The sequence below is a fragment of the Leptonychotes weddellii genome, chromosome 8 (assembly GCF_054177405.1).
Source record: "Leptonychotes weddellii isolate Sample4059 chromosome 8, ASM5417740v2, whole genome shotgun sequence".
Lineage (NCBI taxonomy): Eukaryota > Metazoa > Chordata > Mammalia > Carnivora > Phocidae > Leptonychotes > Leptonychotes weddellii.
Genome location: NC_138376.1, coordinates 22,127,378 through 22,149,351, shown reverse-complemented (window position 1 = coordinate 22,149,351; position 21,974 = coordinate 22,127,378). Strand labels below are relative to the sequence as shown.

General features: G+C 35.5%; 1 protein-coding gene across 3 annotated transcripts in view; it reads right to left on the bottom strand.

Annotated features, from left to right (window-relative positions):
- EXOC2 (exocyst complex component 2) overlaps positions 1–21,974 on the bottom strand; it is a 155,893-nt gene that overhangs the window by 23,827 nt on the left and 110,092 nt on the right. For all 3 annotated transcript variants that reach the window (XM_081827797.1, XM_081827799.1, XM_081827798.1), the window contains 2 exons: positions 11,012–11,137; positions 4,258–4,382 (listed from right to left, as the gene is read on the bottom strand). In XM_081827797.1, the coding sequence (XP_081683923.1) occupies positions 4,258–4,382; positions 11,012–11,137 (251 nt within the window). The remainder of the gene's footprint in view (positions 1–4,257; positions 4,383–11,011; positions 11,138–21,974) is intronic.

The following is a 21,974-nucleotide window of genomic DNA, read 5'->3' as shown; positions in this document are numbered from 1 at the left end:
CCTAAGAGAGAAGTGAATGACAGTACAGGGCTACCTCAAGAAGCAAGAAAAGCCTAAAATAAACAACTTAACTTTACACCTGAAGGAGCTAGAAAAAAAAACCAAATGAAGCCGAAAGCCAGCAGAAAAAGGGAAATAATAAAGATTATAGCAGAAATAAATGATATAGAGACTAAAAAACAACAGAATAGATTAATGAAACTGGGAGCTGGTTCTTTGAAAAAATTAATAAAATTGATAAACCCCTAGCCAGACCTATCAAAAAGAAAAGAGAAAGGACCCATAAATAAAATCACAAATGAGAGAGGAGAAATAACACCAAGAAATACAAACAATTGTAAGAGAGCATTATGAAAAATTATATGTCAACAAATCGGACAACTTAGAAGAAATTGATAAATTCCTAGAAACATATAAACTACCGAAACTGAAATAGGAAGAAAGAGAATACTTGAACAGATGGATAACCAGCAAAGAAATTGAATCAGTAATGAAAAATCTCCCAACAAACAAAAGTCCAGGGCCAGATAGCTTCCCAGTGGAATTCTACCAAATATTTAACACCAATTAATACCTATTCTTCTCAAATTATTCCAGAAAATAGAAATGGAAGGAAAACTTGAAAACTCATTCTAAGAGGCCAGCATTACCCTGATTCCAGAGCCAGATAAATACTCCACTAAAAAAGAGCAGTACAGGACGCCTGGGTGGCTCAGTCAGTTAAATGGCTGCCTTTGGCTCAGGTCATGATCCCAGGGTCCTGGGATCGAGTACTGCATTGGGCTCCTTGCTCAGCGGGAGCCTGCTCTCCCTCTGCCTGCTGCTCCCCCTGCTTGTGCTCGCGTGCTCTCTCTCTCTCTGTCAAAGAAAATCTTTAAAAAAAAGAGAGAGAATTACAGTCCAAAATCCCTGATGAACATGGATACAAAAATTCTAAACAAAATACTAGCAAATTGAATCCAACAATACATTAAAAGAATCCTTCACCACGATCAAGTGGGATTTATTCCTAGGCTGTAAGTTGGTTCAATATTCACAAATCAATCAATGTGATAAACCACATTAATAAAAAAAAGGATAAGAACCATATGATCCTTTCAATAGATGCAGAAAAAGCATTTGACAAAGTACAACACCCATTCATGATAAAAGCCCTAAAAAAAATAGGTTTAGAAGGAACATACCTCAACATTATAAAGGCCATATATGGAAAACCCACTGCTAATATAATCCTCAATGGGGAAAAACTGAGAGCTTTTCCTCTATGGTCAGGAACAAGACAGGGATGTCCACTCTCACTACTGTTACTTAACATAGTACTGGAAGTCCTAGCCTCAGCAATCAGACAATAAAAAGAAATAAAAGGCATCTAAATTGGTAACGAAGAAGTCAAACATTCGTTATCTGCAGGTGACAGGATACTCTATAGAGAAAACCCAAAAGACTCCACCAAAAACTTGCTAGAACTGATATATTAACTCAGTAAAATTGCAGGATACAAAATAGATACACAGAAGTCTGTTGCATTCCTATACACCAATAATGAAGTAGCAAAAAGAGAAATCAAGGAATCAATCCCATTTATAATTGTACTAAAAACCGTAAGATACTTAGGAATAAACCTACCCAAAGAGGTAAAGGATCTATGCTCTAAAAACTATAAAACACTTAGATAACAAGCTTCTGCACAGTGAAGGAAACAATCAACAAAACTAAAAGGCAATCTATGGAAATGGAGAAGATATTTGCAAATGACATATCTGATAAAGAGTTACTATCCAAAATATACAAAGCACTTATAAAATTCAACACCCCCCCAAAAAAATTAATAATCCATTTAAAAAATGGGCAGAAGACATGAATATGTCTTATATATAAGGCATTTTTCCAAAGAATACATATAGATGGCTCACAGACACATGAAAAGATGCTCAACATCACTCATCATCAAGGAAATGCAAATCAAAGACACAATGAGATACCATCTCACACCTGTCAGAATGGCTAAAATTGACAACACAGGCAACAAAAGGTATTGATGAGGATGCAGAGAAAGGGGAACCCTCTTGCACTGTTGGTGGGAATGCAAACTGGTGCAACCACTCTGGAAAACAATATGAAGTTTCCTCAAAAAGTTAAAAACAGAACTACCTATGACCCACCAGTTGCACTACTAGGTATTTACCCAATGGATACAAACATACTGATTTGAAGGGGCACCTGCATTGTGATGGTTACAGCAGTATTATCAACAATAGCAAACTATGTCCATCAACTGATGAATGGATAAAGAAGATGTAGTGTATTTATAGACAATGGAATATTACTTAGTCACCAAAAAGAAGGAAATCTTGCCATTTGCAACAACGTGGATGGAGCTAGGGTGTATTATGCAAGCAAAATAAGTCAGTCAAAGACAAATACCATATGATTTCACTCATATGTGGAATTTAAGAAAGAAAACAGATGAATATAGAGGAAGGGAAGAAAAAAAAAGAGGGAAACAAACTATAAGCGAGTAGAGAGAACAAACTGAGGGTCAACTGGAGGGGAGGTGGGCCGGGGATGGGCTAAATGGGTGATGGGTATTAAGGAAGGCTGCTGTTGTGATGAGCACTGGGTGTTGTATGTAAGTGATGAATCACTACATTCCACTCCTAAAACCAATATGACACTATATATTAGCTAACTAGAATTTAAATAAAAATTTGAAACAAACAAAAAAGAAGATGTGGAATATTAGTCAAAAAAAGCAATTAAATCTTGCCATTTGCAAGCATGTGGATGGATCTAGGGAGTATTATGCTAAGTAAAATAAGTCAGTCAGAGAAAGACAAATAGCATATGGCTTCACTCATACGTGGAATTTTTGAAACAAATGAACAAGGCGGGGGGAAGAAAGGTCAATCCAGAAACAGACTCTTAATTATAGAGAACAAACTGATGGTTACTGGAGGCGGGGGTGGGGGTTAAATAGGTGATGGGATTAAGGAGTTGAGCACCAGGTGTTGTATGTAATGATGAATCACTAAATTCTACACCAGAAACCAATATTACACCGTATGTTAAGTAACTGGAATTTAAATAAAAATCTGTAGGAGAAAAAAAATGAATCATTCTCATTCTCAGTAGCAACAATCAACTTTGCATTTATGAAGGCCAGCCAAACTCTACATCTATTTTGTGGAAGACTGACTTTCTCTGTATAGTTAACTTCTCAATAGCGTTTCTGTATAACCAAGTAATACAAAAAGGACATAAGACATATATTATGTGTTACTATAATATTTTAGTGTTTACTTATAATGTACAGCAACTGATACACTGCTGAAAAGGAAGAAAAATACAGTGATAACTCATGAATAAGAAATTGATTTTTATGTAGTAACCATTTTTTTCATGCGCTATAGTTTTTCCATTTTTCTTACACTACGTAAATTTTATGGTTTAGAATACTAACCACTCATATGAACAAGGATTTAGGAATCTACTAGGTTTAAAAGAAAAGAGAAAGTGGGCAAATAAGAATTAAATACACAAAGGAAAAATATCAATTCCAGAGGACAATTATATTTCTTTTAAAAGTAGCATGAATAAACGTCCATGGATCAAGAGAGACTGGATGGACCCCTGGACACCCAACCACTTTCTGCGAAGCAAGAAAGGTCTTGAACCACAAAGGTGTGCTTTTGTGCAAAAAACCAAAACCAGTTAGCCCTTTTCCATATCCACTTTCTATTTTGGCAAGTGCAGGAAATAGCTTTCACCATCAGGAAGATTTCTACCTCTCCCATCTCCCAGAGCTATAAAGAGTTCTCCATAGAGACACAAAACCAGAGAGGTCTTCTCCACGTTACAGGTGGGAAGCTCCTCCGCAGCTCAAGGCAAAGGGCATTAGAGTCTATACTCCAGGATCTGGGGGCCTTTCGTGGGGCACTTGAAGTGAGACACTAGAGTGATGAGTCTGAGTTACAAAAATCAGTCATTACTTTCTGTTCATAATTTCTATGATTAAAACACCAAATGAATGTGCTACTTGTGAAAATGTAACTGCTTATAACAACTTCTACAGGCTGATCACAGGGGACTAGAAAACGAGATCTTTAAATCCTTTCCAACTAGGAAATTCCATAATTACACGGGTAATTTGGGCTTTGGGCCTCCGAAGTTTTAAAAAAGTCACTTCAAAATCTAAAATTTTTATGACTAGAATACACAATGACTTAGCTACATCTACAGTCAAATTTGTATACATACCTCACTGAAAAGGCTTCCATTAACATATGAAATCCAGAGTTTCCAGAAGTTAGGCAGCTGACTTAAAACAAGCTTGGTCAACTTTTCAACAAATGCCACCCGGTGAGGAGTTTTGTATCTCCATGCTAAGGGGGGGAAAATACTATGAATATACTTTGAATCAAGAATAAAAATCGGTTGAATATATTACTGCTCCCCCACCTAAAAATGTGTCACACTTTGTCCCACTTTGGCTGTAGAGCTTTAATTTGCTGATAGACCAGTATTTCCTTTTCCACATCACATTACTAAAGACTGCCGGCATGGAGAATACACTTTAAGAATACACAGAGAATAAATACCCCGCTGTTCTCAAAGGGGCGTGGCAGATGGGGGAGTGGCAGACTGGTCAGGAGGACACAGAAGGAGAAGCAAGGAGCATTATTTTGGGTTTTCAACCTTGTCTTCAGGATGTTCTACTTCTCTTCAAAAGTCATGTCTTCAAACAGCAAAGTAAGGCAAAGACAGGGCAAGGCCAATTAGCCTTAAATTGGAGGCAAATATCAACCAGTTAGAAATGCCACTATATACGCACTTGAAAGTTCAATGCTGACTCAAGTTATCATAAAGGAACATATTCAAGTATAATCGTATAATGAATAACTCTTCCCATAACAAAGAAATTTAAGAAAAAATAAAAATATTGAAGCCTCTTGGATTACATATCATTTAATACAATTACTGTAAGTGGGAAATAAGGTCTTATAGATTTCTTATGGGAATAAGTTCATAGGAATAAAAACAAATTAGTAATTCAGTGAGCATTAATCACTTCCAATTTCTTCCCTTCTTCTTTATCACATTCTTTCCTGTTTCCTCCTTCCTCCATGCCCTGCTTCCCAGCTCTGTTGTTCTGTTACACAGCCTCCAGCAGGAGCAGGGCAGAGGTATTCCTACTGTCCAATTCACAGCAATGATCAGGAGAACCTCTGGGGTCAACTTCCAACTTCTATTCAGCAACTTCCAAGAAAGGTCAGATAAGGGAACTTGCATTAACTCCTTCATCAACTACCAGCTTCCTTTCAAAATATTCCTAGGCAAAAAGTTCTGTTGCTATTATTACTGTTGTTATTCTAGTGGGGAAGGGTGGATTTTATTTATTTTAAAACAACATATGGTTAGAAAACTTAAAAGGTATATAGAACAAAATCTACATCCCACCTACATTCCCCATTTGCCTAGTTCCCAGCTGCAGCCATAAGAAACTGCTGTTATCTGGGCGCCTGGGTGGCTCAGTTGGTTAAGCGACTGCCTTCGGCTCAGGTCATGGTCCTGGAGTCCCAGGATCGAGTCCCGCATTGGGCTCCCTGCTCCGCAGGGAGTCTGTTCCTCCCTCTGACCCTCCCCCCTCTCATGTGCTCTCTCTCTCATTCTCTCTCAAATAAATAAATAAAATCTTAAAAAAAAAAAAAAAAGAAACTGCTGTTATCAGTTGCTTGTGATTCTTTCTAACATGTCTTTTATATACACAAGCAAATATAAATACATATTCTCTCCCCACCCAAATGTTCTTTCACACAAATGAAAGCATATTAAACACACCATTTTGACACTTGGGCCTTTTCTCATTTAATGATGGATCCTGAAGTTTTTCCCTATTCGTACATAAAATATTTTTTTCCCCACAGTTACACAGTACAACTGACCCTTGAACAATACAGGTTAGGAACAATGACCCCCTGCACAGTCAAAAATCCATGAATAACTTCTGACTCCCCCAAAACTGAACTACTAATAGCTTACTGTTGACCAGGAAACCTACCAATTATATAATGCATTCGATTAATACATATTTTATATATGTATTATATATTGTACTCTTACAACAATACCTTTCTAATTTTTTCAGTATTTCTAGGCTACATGGTTCATCTGAGAGTTTTTTCAAATTGTCGCAGATCTCCAAAAAACTTTCCAATATATTTATTGAACAAAATCCATGCATAAGTAGACCTGCACAGTTCAAACCAGTGCAGTTCAAGGGCCAACTGTAGTTCATATTTTGTATGTATCATAATTTTTAAAAAATCCCTTTATAATGGACAAGACTGTTTTCAATGTTTTGTAGTTAAAATTAGTGCTTTAAAATAAATTTAAAAAATAAATAAAATAAAATAAGTGCTTTAATCAATAACTGTGCCTACCACATTCAGCACACGTACAAGTATCAGTGTAGAATAAATTCTCAGAAAAAGAACTGCTGGGTCCAAGAGTACATAGATTTTTAGTAAGTATTATTAAATTGACCTCCATGGGGATTCTTTACATACCCACCAGCAACACACATAAACACACAGAAGCTTCCTTATAATCTCACCAATGAACAAACCAAACACACAAAATTCCAAACAGTAAAAATCTGGGGATTCTGCCAACTGGTATCTCACTGTGGTGTTACATGGTCTTTTAAATTTTTATTGTAAGTGCCTACCTTCATATACTTAAGAGTATTCAGACTTCCAATCTGTGCACTATAGACCTCTTTACCTATTAGGTATATTAGCCCTTTGTCTATGAGTTGTGGGAGAAAGCTTTAAATTCAGTTGTCACATATGTGAAAGGCATGGTTCTTTATTTAGGGGTACACTGTAAACTGTACTTGTCTATTTGGCCAATATTTATTAAGTGTCCACTGTGTGCTAATCCTATGGCTATACCTTAATATCTGTCTAATATGCTCACCACTAATACTGAATGAACAGGGAAGGTCTCTGCCTTCACAGAGCCTACAATCGAACAATCAATGAAAGGAGTCCTAATGATAATGTGACAAGAGTCTAATGAGATTAGAGGTATTTTTCATCTGGAGACAGAGCTAAAGCAGACAAACCACATACAGGTAAGCACTGTTTTCCAAATGGCATGCAGTACCCTACACATAGCATAGGCCACAGCCCAGTGTATGATGGGCCAATGACAAAGTAAGAAATAGGACAAGAAAATCTAAAAACTGAAGCAATGGAAGACCTGCCTCATGTGGTAGCAAGTAGACTCATACATGACCTCTTCCCCTAAATTAGTGTTTCAAAGGTCTGAGCTCCTCCATGCAGCTATATTTACAACTATTTATATAACCCTATTGTGAGAAACTCTTCTAATATCCTTATCTTATATATTCTTTGCAAAGCTTTTTTGCTGGGAAATCAAAGTGAAAACACCCTATGATGAACCAAGTCTCTACTGGATCTGATGCTGGACAAGCACTTTGAGTGGCCTGGCTTATTGCATATCCATGTATTCTACATAGATACAGATATTCTATATAGAGAGAGCAGTAGGTCTCAAAGATCAGTCTGTCATGGGGCATCGCCTCCACTCCAAAGAAAAATAAGGAACATTGCCTTTTCACCAATGTAAAGGAAAATTTCATTTTAAAAAAACACAAAATAAACAGAAATTAAACTCAGCTTCTCTCTTGTTAAATCCATTAATTAGTAAGTATTCTAATTGAAGTGATTTTATGATAGGAAAAACAGTTGGACAAATATAAATAAAAACATTACAAAACAATCCCATAAGGCTTCCAAAAAGATTTCTTCAGCTGAATCTTTTTATGACAGAGTAATTGGTAAAATTACTTTGTCTAAGTTCACTATAGTACAGAGTGGTAACAGTGCAGCTAAATAATAGTACCAAATAATCATACTGAGCTGAGAGTTCTGCAATTCCTTAATGTGCTGGCACTCAATCATCAAGGTTCTTGGAAAACAGACAGGTCCCTGCAGCCTCCTGCCCAGTGACAGGGAATAATTTTTAGTCTCATGTTTTATTTGATCTTTTTATTACTAATGGATTCTTTATACCTATGTATATATGTATGTAATGAGAGTCCTATTTACCCATTCCTTCTACATCTACTTCATCCAAATTCTGATCATTATTTGAAAATGATTTTGGGTTTTATCTTCTTACTGAATTCAACATGTCTTAGTTAAATTCCCATATGCTATTATCAGTTACAGAATAACTTCAAGAGTTATTTCCTAAGACTGATGAAAAGAACTATTTACTATAAGCAATCTTCCTCAATGTTTCAGTTTCAAGTAATAATTTTAAGGAAATTAAACATGTATATTACTTCTACTTCCAGCCATACTGGAGTAATAAAGATTATATTCAACCTCCAGTTATAAACAACGAGAAAATTGGGGGCAGGAGGTAGATAATATAAACTATTTCAGACACTGGACAATAGGCAGCATAGGACTGATTCCCAAAGGAAGGGAAATGTATGATGAGCCCACAATTGCCATGGCTCTCTGTCTACAGACAATTTCTAGACAACACAGACAAAAGGAAGCATAACCTAAACAAAGCTCAATGGCCTTTCTGAGCTGGAAAGGAGGTGGAGGTGACTAGAAAATGTAGGAAAGAGTTCCAGAAGGAACCTACATAGAAGAAAAGCTCCAAAAATCTGTGTAAGAGTCCTCCTAAGTCTTTGCTGAGAACTAGGTCTGCATATATGGAGTCAAACTTCACAAAGCCAGGCAAAGAACAACCAGGGAATTGTAAGGTAAACAGTTTCGAGAAATAATACAGGGCAGGGAGACCTTCTAGCTCTGAACAGCCAGAGGGAACAGTCCTCATCCATTACCTGGGCCACTCAGTACAGACCCAAAAGATCATGTGTCAGTGGTCGGGCTAAAGTATCCCTAGAATGAAGGCTATTCAAGACCTGCTCTAGCAAGCTAGCAAAAGCCTTGAACGGCTCAAACTTACCTGTAAGGAACTGATAAAACAGTCTAGCATTCCTTAAAGGAAGACAACAGAACTCAGATACTCAACACTGAACATTCACATGATGAGCAGGGAAATATGAACAATAACCAGAAACCAAGAGAAAAATTGTCAGTAGTAACAAATCCAGAAATTACAGAGATGCCCGAATTAACCAATAAGGACAATGTTCAAATATTTAAAGGAAAACATGAAAATAATGAGGGCAGGAAGGTAAGATATTTGTAAGAACCAAGTGGAATTTCTAGAGATGAAAAATACAGTATCTGGAATTTCCAGGTTAGACTCTGCAGATAAAAGATCAGAGAAGTTGAAGGCATAGCAACTGACTCTATAATGAAGCAGAGTGGAAAAACTGGAGGGGAGGAGGAACAGGGAAAGAGCCTCAGTGATCTGTGAGATAATCTATTGGCCTACCATACATGTAATTGAAGTCCCAGAAAAGGAAATAGAACAGAAAAATACCTGAGAAAACTAAGGCCCAAAATTTTCTAAATTTAATGAAAATTTCCAGAATCTCATAAAATAGATCCAAGAAGTTTGGCAAAACCCAGGCAGGATAAATTTGAACTGTTCAAGATGATATAACTCATTTAAAGTCAAGACTCAATATTTCTAATTGATTTAAGCCTGTTAGCATGTCAACTGATGGTAGTAAATTACTTAAGGAGTGAGGTGGAGGGTTTTTAGACCTGCCATAATTTCCTACTAATTAAAAGAAGGAAGTATTGTTTAAAAACTCAGGTGGGCTGCACTCCAGAGTCAGATCCTGGAGGCCATATTTGCTTAGAGGGCTTTATTTGCTTAGAGGGCTACAATACACCACAGTATACAGAAGCAAGTAATTCTGTTCTTTCACTGTTTATATTAGTTTGATGGGCTTGGTAGGAAATGGGAACAGGACAAGAAGGAACACTGAGCCCTCCATTTAGTACAAATGAATCATCTAATTTTAAGGTGTTCTTATGATGGATATTCATTCATATTTATTAATGAAACCTTAGAAAAAGCCCTACTCCAATACTTATAATAATATAAAATACTTTAAAATAAACTTTAGAGGTATTTAATATAAAGTAAGATATTTCTATTATCCTATTAGGATTTTTTTTTTTAAGATTTTATTTATTTATTTGAGAGACAGAGAGAATGAGAGACAGAGAGAGCATGGGGTGGGGGGGGGGGGCGGTCAGAGGGAGAAGCAGACTCCCTGCTGAGCAGGGAGCCAAATGCGGGACTCGATCCCTGGACTCCAGGATCATGACCTGAGCCGAAGGCAGTCGCTTAACCAACTGAGCCACCCAGGTGCCCCTCTTTTTTTTTTTTTTTTTTAAGATTTTATTTTTAAGTGATCTCCACACCCAATATGGGGCTTGAACTCACAACCCCAAGATCAAGAGTTGAATGCTCTACCAACTGAGCCATCCAGGCATCCCACCCTATTTGGATTTCTTAGATCTGTTATTGAGGTTATAAATAACCAGTGACTAATAGCATTTAATTGGTACCCAAATGCATTATAACCAATAATTTTGTATCTCACACAGGTAAATAAACAGTAGGTAAATATCAACTTCAGAAAGTTAAGAAACGTAACATAGTTATAATGAGATGCTTTATTCTCAGGAAAAATGATTAGCAATTAATATATTATTAACCCTCTTTCCAAAGCAAATTTTAAAATGCATAAAAGAGGTGTTTCTTTGTTCTGACTATAGAGATTACTTTTGTTACAAATTTCATCTTAAAGAAATTCTCACAAAATATTTTCTGTGGCATATTTTTAAAAAGTCAATCACAGGAAAAATAAAACTAGACTTTAACTATGTATGTTGAATAAACATTCACCTATGAAGAAGGTTGGTAATATTTAGCAGCAGTAACACAACTAATTAGGAAAATTTCCAAGAGAAAAATGCGTGAAATTGCACAAGTACAAAGTTAAAAGACAAAGTGGGGGACAGTGAGAGATACTTACTGTCATCTCGACCAGATTGAAAGCTGCTGCCCCTCTTCAGTGATGCCGTCTGACTAAGATGACCCAACACCAAGGGACGGGTATCATTATCCAGATCCAACATGGGACTGTGAAGGCCTGGAGTACCTAGAAGAGAGGTGACATTTCCATTTATTCCATATATTCTTACTTAGTTGATTGATTTATTTTTTTTTTGAGTAGTAATTCTTTTTTTTTTTTTAATTTTATTATGTTAAGGTAGTCACCATACAATACATCATTAGTTTTTGATGTGGTGATCCACAATCCATTGTTTTTGTATAACACCTAGTGCTCCATGCCGTACGTGCCCTCCTTAATACCCACCACCGGGCTAACCAACCCCCCCCCCCCAAAACCCTGTTTGTTTCTCAGAGTCCATAGTCTCTATGGGCTGCTTCTCTGAGTTATTTCTTCCTCAATTGTTCCATTCTTTTAAATAAAACATTTGCCAAGCAAAATAAAAAATATTTTCTCTAAATAGCTTTTAAAAGTCATTCCCAACGTGACAGATTCAGATAGGATTCAATCCATTACTCTGGCTTACTACAGAGATGTAACAAACTGTGAGAGAAACTTATGTATCATTTTAGAATGAGTGTTCAGCAAAACTGGCAGGGGCAAAGGTGGGGGAAGGTCTACAAACCTAAAAATCAGGATGAGAAATCCTTTTTTGAAAAACAACTTCACACTTGGAAGTCAGAGTTCTGACTCTCTTTTAATGCAGTAGATTTGACATTTTGCCTTCTATTGTTCATTAACAATTTTCTCCTATCTCCAAATCAAAATACTATCTTCTCAGGTTTAAGAGTTAAATATTATATCTCTGTCCACAATCACTGGACCTTCTGCAAATAACTCCCTCAATATATACTGAGTGACTGATACTAAATTACTCAGTAAGAACTCTATTCCTTCTTTTATAATTTAATAGAATAATAAAAGCATATAGATTTGTTTTCAGACGCAAAAGATAAAACATATCCGTGCCACTGATAACATTAGTTATTCAATAACACTGAACAAGGATTTACTGAGTACCTCCTATGTGCCAGGAACTATAGGCCCTGAAGAGAAGGTGATGAATAATAGATAATGCCCCGCTCCCAAAGTATTTACATTCTGGTAGTAGAGGCAGAAAATAGAGCAATAAATAAATAAATAAAATACAGTAAAAATATGCCATGGAGAACCTGCTTTCAGGAGCTCCTCCTATCATGAGCCACTTAACATGATACAATATGAGCTATCTCCCTGTATTCTGACACATTCTACTAAGGTAGGGTTTGTAGAAATAGAAATTAAATCGGACAGATTTTTTAGTGGAATAGAATTTTACTGAAGACATACTATGTGCTAAATGTTTCATTCACATGCATTTCTAAACACTAAGATACGACTTGTGTAATTCCATATTTTAAAACAACAAACTATTTGTTGAAACAACAAAATAAATGATATGTGATACAGAGTAAGAAAATACAACGAAGAAATAATATTTTTATAATTGATTTTTTTTCTATATTAAAGGCCAAGTGTGTGGAAGCTTTTAATGACTTATGACATTTTCCTTTGCAGTTTATACAGTTGCCACTGCTATTGATTGTAGAATTCAGGAGAATAATATCGAAATATCAACTTTCTGACATACTTTAAAAGGAAATATAAAGGAGCCCATCACAATATTTACATAAAAATTATAATATATATAAAATTTTATATAAAAAAGTGCAAGAAAAGAATGCTTTAATTTAAAATGCTACATGTGGGGCACTTGGAGAGCTCAGCAGGTAGAGCACCTGACTTGATCTCAGGGTCACTGAGTTCAAGCCCCACACTGGGTGTGGCGCCTACCATAAAAAGTTACATGTTACTCTTGAAGGTTTCAGAACTATACATTTTTTTAAAGATTTATTTATTTATTTGAGAGAGAGAGCAGGAGCAAGCATAAGTGGGGGGAGGGGCAAAGGGAGAAAATTTACAAGCACACTCCCTGCTGAGCACGGAGCCCAAGCAGGGCTTGATTTCACGACCCATGAGATTACAACCTGAGCCAAAACCAAGAGTTGGGACAGTCAACCGATTGAGCCACCCAGCTGCCCCAAAACTACATTTGTATTAAGAAGGAAAGCACTTCCTGGTTTCCTAAAAATACATTATGTACCATTCCTACAAAAAATATAATTATCATTATTCAAGTAGAGATCCTCAGAAAAAGATTTTCCCTATAACTGATGTGTTTACAACTTTAATATAAATGGTTAGATTTTAAGTCATTTATGTAGTTTAAGTAAATCTTGAATTTTGAAACTGTTAAAGGATCGATTTATCTTCCCCTTTGATAACAGAAACTATATTAAAAATATGCTTTTCTTCTTTTAGAAACTATATCATCATTTTCTATAACATCAGGAAAAGAAAATTTAACATGAACTAATTTCCTAATTGGTAGTGTTGAATTACCATCAAGTATAGCACAGCACCAGGGAGCTAAAACAGCATATACACACTCTCAGGGCTGACCAGCATCTGGAACACATCTGCAATACGCATTTTTGCGGAGTGACCAGAAGATAGCGCTTCAGCACCACACACATGCATAAGCCCTACAAACTCAACAGTGGGCATTAAACTCAGAAAGGAGCTTCTCTCTCTAACATGTTGCTCTTTTTTTGCTGTTGTTGTTAAAAAAAAAAAAAAAAAGGTCTTAAGATCAGTTATTTTATAGGGAATTAGGAAGATTATCCTTTGAAGAGAGAATTAAAGAAAACATTTTAAATCTCAGTTGTCAGAAACTATTTATTATCAAGAGTCAAAAAAAAACCTTGAGGACTCATACCCTCCTTTTAAACTTAAATTATATGACGTGGCATTCCTACTCTAAAAAGTTATTACAAATATGAAGCGGTTTTGATGATAAATAAGCATTACTATGAAAAGAAAACAGAAAAAGATGAGAAAAACTATTTCTTTAACATCAAATCAACAAAAGGCTTTAAAATATCTTACAAGAAATCAGTATATTTTCTCTTGATTGTTTTACCTCACAGTATGATAGCAACATCTGTTGATGTGTTTAAGAGACATATATACATTATATAAAACATATGGTTATTAAATGGGAATAATTAGGAAGTTTCATATTATCATGCTCTAACTTATGTGCAACTGAAATCAGTGTTGATGTGTTCTCCCTAACAACCTAAATTATCTGCCCCTTGATATCCAGCTGAGGATGGTATTCAACTGTATACACACAACTTTAGTTTTTTCATTACAATTTTAGCTTGTCATGGGACATTTTGCAGGTGACAGAGACTAAAGTTTTTGTAAAATTGTGTTTGTCTTTATCTTTCTCAATACTGCATTAGGTTCTGAGAGGTCATTTGTTTTCTTGACAGTAAATTTTCTCTAGAAATGAACAGTTTCTATAATTTTTTCTAGATGAAATTTTTTTAAAGCCTTTTATTAAATAAGATTATGGCCTTGATGAAAGGTTATAACTTTTTGGCTTCATTTATGTTAATACTAACAAATTGTTTGCTATATTTGAAATTGGGGCAGGGATTAACCCAAGATTCTCATGGTTCTGCAGCTAGCTTAAGCAATCATAATAGGCCAATGCTTCATGACCTGTAAAAATCAGGGCTTGACACAATAAAATTTTTAAAGTCTTTTTTGGGTGTAAAATAGTGATTCCATAGTATGAAGTCAGAATCGGAAACTTTAAATCACCACTGAGAACAAAATGGAAAACATGTTTATTTTGCTCACTATTCCTACAATTTAGAACACTGATTAGTGGTGTTATCTAAAAAGTCTGCCTCTACACAGAGAAGCACATGTGAAAATTAAGCCTTAAATAGAAATTATATAAGGAAAATAATAAAGACAACAAAAAAGTAACAGTGAAAACTTCATCAGAATTTCAAAATACTTGTTATTATGGGATCTTACAGCTTGGTTATTTTAACGACGCTAATCAGGGTAACCAATAAATACACTCAAATGAATAAACGCTTATGAGATCAAAAGTATTTGGCTATAAACAGTCAGAGATATCTGGGGAAATCTGGGGAATAATTACAGGGTAAAGATTACTCGGGAGAGAAAATTCCATATAGGGACACATCCCATAGCATGAGAACCATCACTATAGTACTTCTAGTTCTAAAAATGCTATGTGGTGTTTGCAGGAAAAATGATACAAACAAAATCCTAGAACTAAAAGGGTGTAGCGATGTCTTCTAAATTCTACAAACTAGTGTTCGAGTTATGATTTTACCAATATATCATAAGAAAAGATACATAGCTTATCTACAGATGCCTGGAAGAAGTATCTTGGGGGGAAAAAAAACCCTCAAACACTTAAAATTAAAAAAAAAAAAATAACGACTAAGCTTCTCAATTACTGACAAATAAGAATCCATGTTTTGTTTCTCCAGCTAAAGCTTCTGTAATATGCTACCAGCATTCTCAAAAGGAATTCTTCTAATTATGAGGATGTAGGAGAAACTTAACAGATTGTAAACAAACATAAAATTAGAAAAACCATTTCTGGAACACTCTATAAACAGAACAGAAAATTTGTTTTAATTAAGAGAAAAAGAGAAAATTTACTTTCAAAAGTTGCTGAAATTACCTTCTACAGAACATTAATAAAACAATCCTAGTGACTTCACTAAGAGAATAAAAGCTGCAGTGTAGAAATAATCAAAAGTTTAAAATGTATTACCCTTCTAAAAGAAAATAAACTATCAGTCTTTCACAATTTGCTCTTAACAAATTGAAACACTTGCTAATTTTTTCCAACTGTGAGGTTTCTACTAAATAAAAAGTCTTCAGCTTTATGTTGACCTATGGATCTCAAAAGCTCAAAACTTAACAGTTTACATTAAAACAATGATTCCTACAAAAACTGATAATGAAGTTTAGACTTTATAGAAAATGCTGATTGTACCTAGTACTCCTAAGACTTCCAGGAAACCTTATCATGTATCAGTCAAATCCTTTCAACTCAACCTGTGCAAGTTTTCCCTATTTTAAATGCAAATAGCAGTCAACATTTGTCTAACAGACTCTACAACATAAAGGGCAGAAGAGACCTTTCTTAAGGGAAGCCTGCAGATGTGGAACCAGGTGAATAAGTTTACTATATTTTCTCATCCTTCGTGCCTCTTGCAGCAAGTTTTCTCACAGTCTACCATGGTGTGGAGAACACTGATCTATAGCCCCCGGACTCTCAGAAGGGCGGCCGACTTCCTTACTGCCCTTAAACACCTTTGAACACATTTTCCTGCGCACAGCGGGCCCTTGTCCTGCGCTGCAGCCCGACCACCCACTGTTGCTTGTTGACCAAACACACGGGGCCAGGAGTCTCCACAGACCCACAGGCAGGATGGGATTCCTTTCAAGCACACCACACAGAAGAATTTCAATGCCAAAGCTGGGGGGTGGGGGCGGACGTATCAAGACCGAATTACGAATTCCTCACAAATCAGACCTGTGTCAACAGATAAAAATGTTCTTTTTGATCTTATTCTTCTCTCTATATTTAAAGTTCCTACAGGGGCATTTCCTCAATTTAAAGAGGGTCACTTAATCTAAATTAAACTAAGGGAGACATATTTAACATACTCCTGTTAACCTCACTTCACTTTTTAGAGAGTCAGAACTGTCCTAAGCAGGTTCCAGGCAGAAATTCTGGTGTATTTTAATATCATTCAAAACAGAGGAGGAAAATATAGGAAATATATTTTAAAGCAAAGTAAAAGAGGAAATATATTTTAAAGCAAAACCATAGGTGTGAACTACGAGGAAGTATTTATTAGCTAACATTGGCTATATAAGCAAAAACCAGATATTTATAATAAGCTGGTTAGGTGAATACCAAAATAAAATTATTTATGTTTTTATTAAAGTAATGTATTTTTTTTGTAATTCTATATAGATCTTAGAGAAAACATGCTTAGAATATGTAAGCAATAGAATTATTACAAAATGATAGAATACAAAATTAAAATATTTATAATGAATATTTTAAAATTACCAGTTAATGCTAGCATTCAATGTGTGCTTGACATGCATTGTCAAAAATTTTTTCTCTCTTAAGGACAGGGGACATGAATTAGACATGAAATGGCTCCCAGCTGTAAGAAGTCTTCTTCCAGATGTACAGTAAGCCAAGACAGTAGAAAAGAACCAGCTGCTAGGATAAAAAAAAAAAATTGGGGAAAAAAAAAAAAAAGGTCCTTTTGACATAAGCCTTGTTGGCCTGTCTGATTTAACAAAGATAGACCATTCATTCATTGTAAGGTGAACTGAATCTAGTATAAAACAGAAGAAACAAGAACTTAACTCTTTCCTATGATGTTTAACAGCTGTTATTTTACTATACAGATCTACAAATGAATGCTATGTTATTCATAAGTCCTAGGTCACTGACTTTAAAACACTACTTAAATTACTAGTATTAATTACTAGTCATAATTTTAATTTGGTAGCTAAAATTATCTTTTCAAATTAGATTAAAAAACAAATCTACAATCATATAAAAGCCTGCTGATCTGCATTCAGGTAATTAACACTTCTTATATAAACCTATACTATTTACAAACAACAGTGATGATTTCTAATGGTATGCATTGGGGCGCCTGGGTGGCTCAGTTGGTTAAGCGACTGCCTTCGGCTCAGGTCATGATCCTGGAGTCCCGGGATCGAGTCCCGCATCGGGCTCCCTGCTCAGCAGGGAGTCTGCTTCTCCCTCTGACCCTCCTCCCTCTCATGCTCTCTGTCTCTCATTCTCTCTGTCTAATGGTATGCATTGTAAATATAATTCATGGCATTCTGAACATGACCTGAGTTTTTTCTCTTTCTGAAAAAAGGACAAAGGGGAAAGGAAAATCAGACCACCACTTTGCTGAAGAGATGTTTTTTTATAGCTGTCATAAACTGATACTTCTATTTCTCTCTCTTGAATCTGCTTTCTTCTATACATCCCTTACAGCTTATAAATCTCAAAGCAAGTGAATAAAATCCCATTAGAAGCATTTTATCGTCCAAAGCCAATTAAAAAAGTACTCTAGTCACAACAAAAAAACAAGGGTGCAGATAAAGTTGGGGTTGTGTTAATCTACATCGGAAGGGACTTAGGAAGAGCAGGTGGAAATCAAAGTAATTATCTCCTATCTGTAGTCGCTGCAGTTGTGCCTTTCCTTTTTTTCTTTTTAAATAAACTTCTATTATTCTGGATTCATACTGTTATGATCAATATTCAGGAGAGAAACCATGTTTTAAATCTCCGGAAAATAAATTTCATAAAAGAACCATCTTCAACCTCATTTTAACAACTTTAAACATTATAATTTTATTAAAATATTTAATATAGGTATAACAACACATTTTTACTGTCTTTTTAACCACGGAAATATTTTTGTAGTTCCATAAAAAATTTGATGAACCTGCTGCCGATTTCCTACAGAGGCTATACTTTAATCTAGAGTCCAGGAAGTTTACTTAATCCTACATTATGAAAATACCACAATTATATTAACTACACTAATTAATAGTGTATACACACACACACACACAAATGTTATGTACACAAAGATCACAGCTGTAGTTTTTAAATATCAAGAAAAAATAGTTTAGTTATACTGTGTAAATTCAGAAAATTGAATATGACTTATAAAATATATCTTATGCATGTATTTTACAAGCTTGAGTTGAAAATATAGCCTTTTATATCTTAAGATCATCAGATAAATATTTTTATTTCAGCATGTAATTAATAGTCTGCTCAGTGTGTGAAAAAATTGAAAGAGCAGATATTTAGCACAGTGCCTCTGTTCTTAATATTTTTTCTTCCATAATAGGTCCATACTGCGATGATTCAGAATAAACCTCTCCGGTGTAACATATCTCTAAGTTTTCCAGAGAGAACCTGAGCCACATATAAATGTATTTTCTTCTGTTGTGTGACTCTTTTAAAGAATCTATTGCTTACTTAAGCTATTGCTCCTATTCTAAATGTCTCCTATTGTGCCCCTATTGTAATATGTCCATTAGGGAAGTCCTGATTAAGTACATATCTGAAAGAAGGGAATAATTACTCTACGAGCAGGCTGCTGTTTTCCCTTGAGTTATTAGATAGAGCCAGTATGTATTTTAAGAGTTAAACTCATTTTCAGAACATCAACAAAAAACACCTTTGAAGGCTACCTTTAAAAATCCTGTTTGAGAATATCAGTAGGGGGCTAACCAAAGGCTTTTCCTGACAGGAAACCTGAAAACAGTCTAATTTTAGACCAGTTTCATAGGAATTTTAAGAGACGAATGACACTTCTTGTAAGGTGGTGAAAGTTTTCTGTGTGTAACAACTCAGGACACAGGGCTGCTGTGAATATAGGGAAGAGCAGCAAAATGGTTAACAATTCGGGGGTGGGGGGGGAACAAAAACAAAGCCTTCCTTTAGTATTTAAGCTAGGATGCGTTTTTTGAATGTTAATCTTTATTCCTGTTTTTTTCCCCCATCTTTGTCTCCCCTTAGAAAAAACAAAAGATCACATTTGGGCTATAGAGGTAGGTCACGGAAGAGTAGGGAGGAATACTTAGGGATAAATGTCAAAGCATGTTTAAGGTACAATGGTAATCTCTTGTTCTGTGCCCTAGTGTTTATAATCTGGAAGGCACCATTCTACTAGGTCCAGTATCTGTTATGACTATAAAAATGGGAATCCAGAGGAAGATCTAATGCAATGTTCATAAGAATATTAACCTTATGACCTAGATCTGCTAACAAATGCTTTATATACAAAAGAATCTTTCTTGGAAAAAAGGTGGCTTTTTAAATGTAGGATTGCTGTCTCTGAAAATCTATCACCATCTTTGCTTATGAAATTTTCTCTGAAGACCACAAGACTAAATACAATTAACATTTTTTCCCTCAAACAACTGTGTAAAGGCTTTAAGACTTTAAAAAAACATTTATATGTTAATTAGATTTCTTAAATTCCATGCATAAAGACCAACCAACTTTACTTAAAAAGACATCAAGAAACCTTTTCCTGTCTGAAATATTTACAGTCTATCTATTTAAAACTGTATTTTATTTCACAGGACTGTCTCAGTTCTTAACCATTGTTCTGCTGCCTGGGGGTTACTTAAACAATTACAACCAGTGTTAAAAGTCCAAGTGCAGATAATCTAATAGAGGAATTTAACAATTCATTCTTTAGGTTTAGAATGCAACAAGGTTTCATTTTGAAAATAAGATCCTGGGGACATCTGGGTGGCTCAGTTGGTTAAGCGGCTGCCTTTGGCTCAGGTCAGGATCCCAGGAAACTGGGATTGAGTCCAGCATCCGGCTCCATGCTCAGCAGGGATCCCGCTTCTCCCTCTCCCTCTGCTGCTCCCCCTGCTTATGCTCTCTCTCTCTTTCTCTCTGACAAATAAATATTAAAAAAAAAAAAAAAAAACTTAAAAAAAAAAAGAAAATAGGATCCTGAGACTACCTGAATAAAAACAATGACACTTCATAATGAAGGGCCAGATGAAATATAGGCACTATCTTCATCATGTTCATCATATTCAGAAATCCTGTTTCATGAAATATTCGCTCCTACAATAGAACACAGAAAACCTGCTATCTTACCTCACATCCAGAAGGAGTACAGTCTGGTGGAATGGGGAGAAATCTGAACCACTTACTACTTCTTTTTTTTTTTTTTAAGATTTTTATTTATTTTTTGACAGAGAGAGAGAGACAGCGAGAGAGGGATGCGGGGGGAGCGGGACAGGGAGAAGCAGGCCTCCCTGCTGAGCAAGGAGCCCGATGTGGGGCTCGATCCCAGGACCCTGGGATCATGACCCGAGCCGAAGGCTGACGCTAACGGCTGAGCCACCCAGGCGCCCCTGCCACTCACTACTTCTGCCCCTATTTAGGTCAAGAGGAAGCTGGTTATCACTCTCTGAGGTACCTTCTTCACATGCACAATAGATCTAAAGTCATCAATTGAACTAGACAATATCCCAGGTTTTTTTCCATTTCTGAAATGACATAACTATAAGAAGATATCCAATAAAAAATCCAAATAATATTTAGGAGCCCTACGCCATATTACTTTACACTTATATATAGACACTCAAATATCAACTAAGAGTCCATCATGAACAACTGGCTTATACTCAGCAAACTTCTAATTAAGACAATTATACTACATAAATACATACACATACACATACCTATACTATATATGATTATGTTACCTGTGTAAATGTAGCAAGTGTATATTAAAGAGCTAACATGTGTCCGATAACCTATATACATGCATTAAAGAAAATAACCAGAAGAGTAACTAAGTGTGAACTGGCCACATTGGGCCATATTTTACTAGTGTATAATTTTTCCATTCCCGGAAACACACGTTCAGTTCAGTCTATACTCGTGCCACATTTCATGTCATTTGTCTTTGCACTGAGTATAAGTTAAAAAGCCATGGTTATCAATGTACTTAGAAAGATTCTTGGATATGATAAACAGTCCCTGAATTTTGAAAACTAACTATTTGATATTAAGAAATTATTAATAACTTTTAGGTAATGATGATGGTATTTTGGTTACAGTCTTTAAAAAGCATGTTTATCAAAAAAAAAAATAAAAAAATATAAAAAGCATGTTTATCTCTGAAAATTACATACTGAAATAATTATGAATGAAATAATGTGACCTGCTTCAAAAGTAATTCAGGGTGAGGGAAGGTAAGAAGCAGGTAAGGGTACAGATAAAATAAGATGAGCTATGAACTACTACTGGGTATTTACCCCAAAGATACAAAAGTAGGGATCCAAAAGGGTATGTGCACCCCGATGTTTACAGCAGCAATGTCCACAATAGCCAAACTGTGGAAAGAGCCAAGATGTCCATCGACAGATGAATGGATAAAGA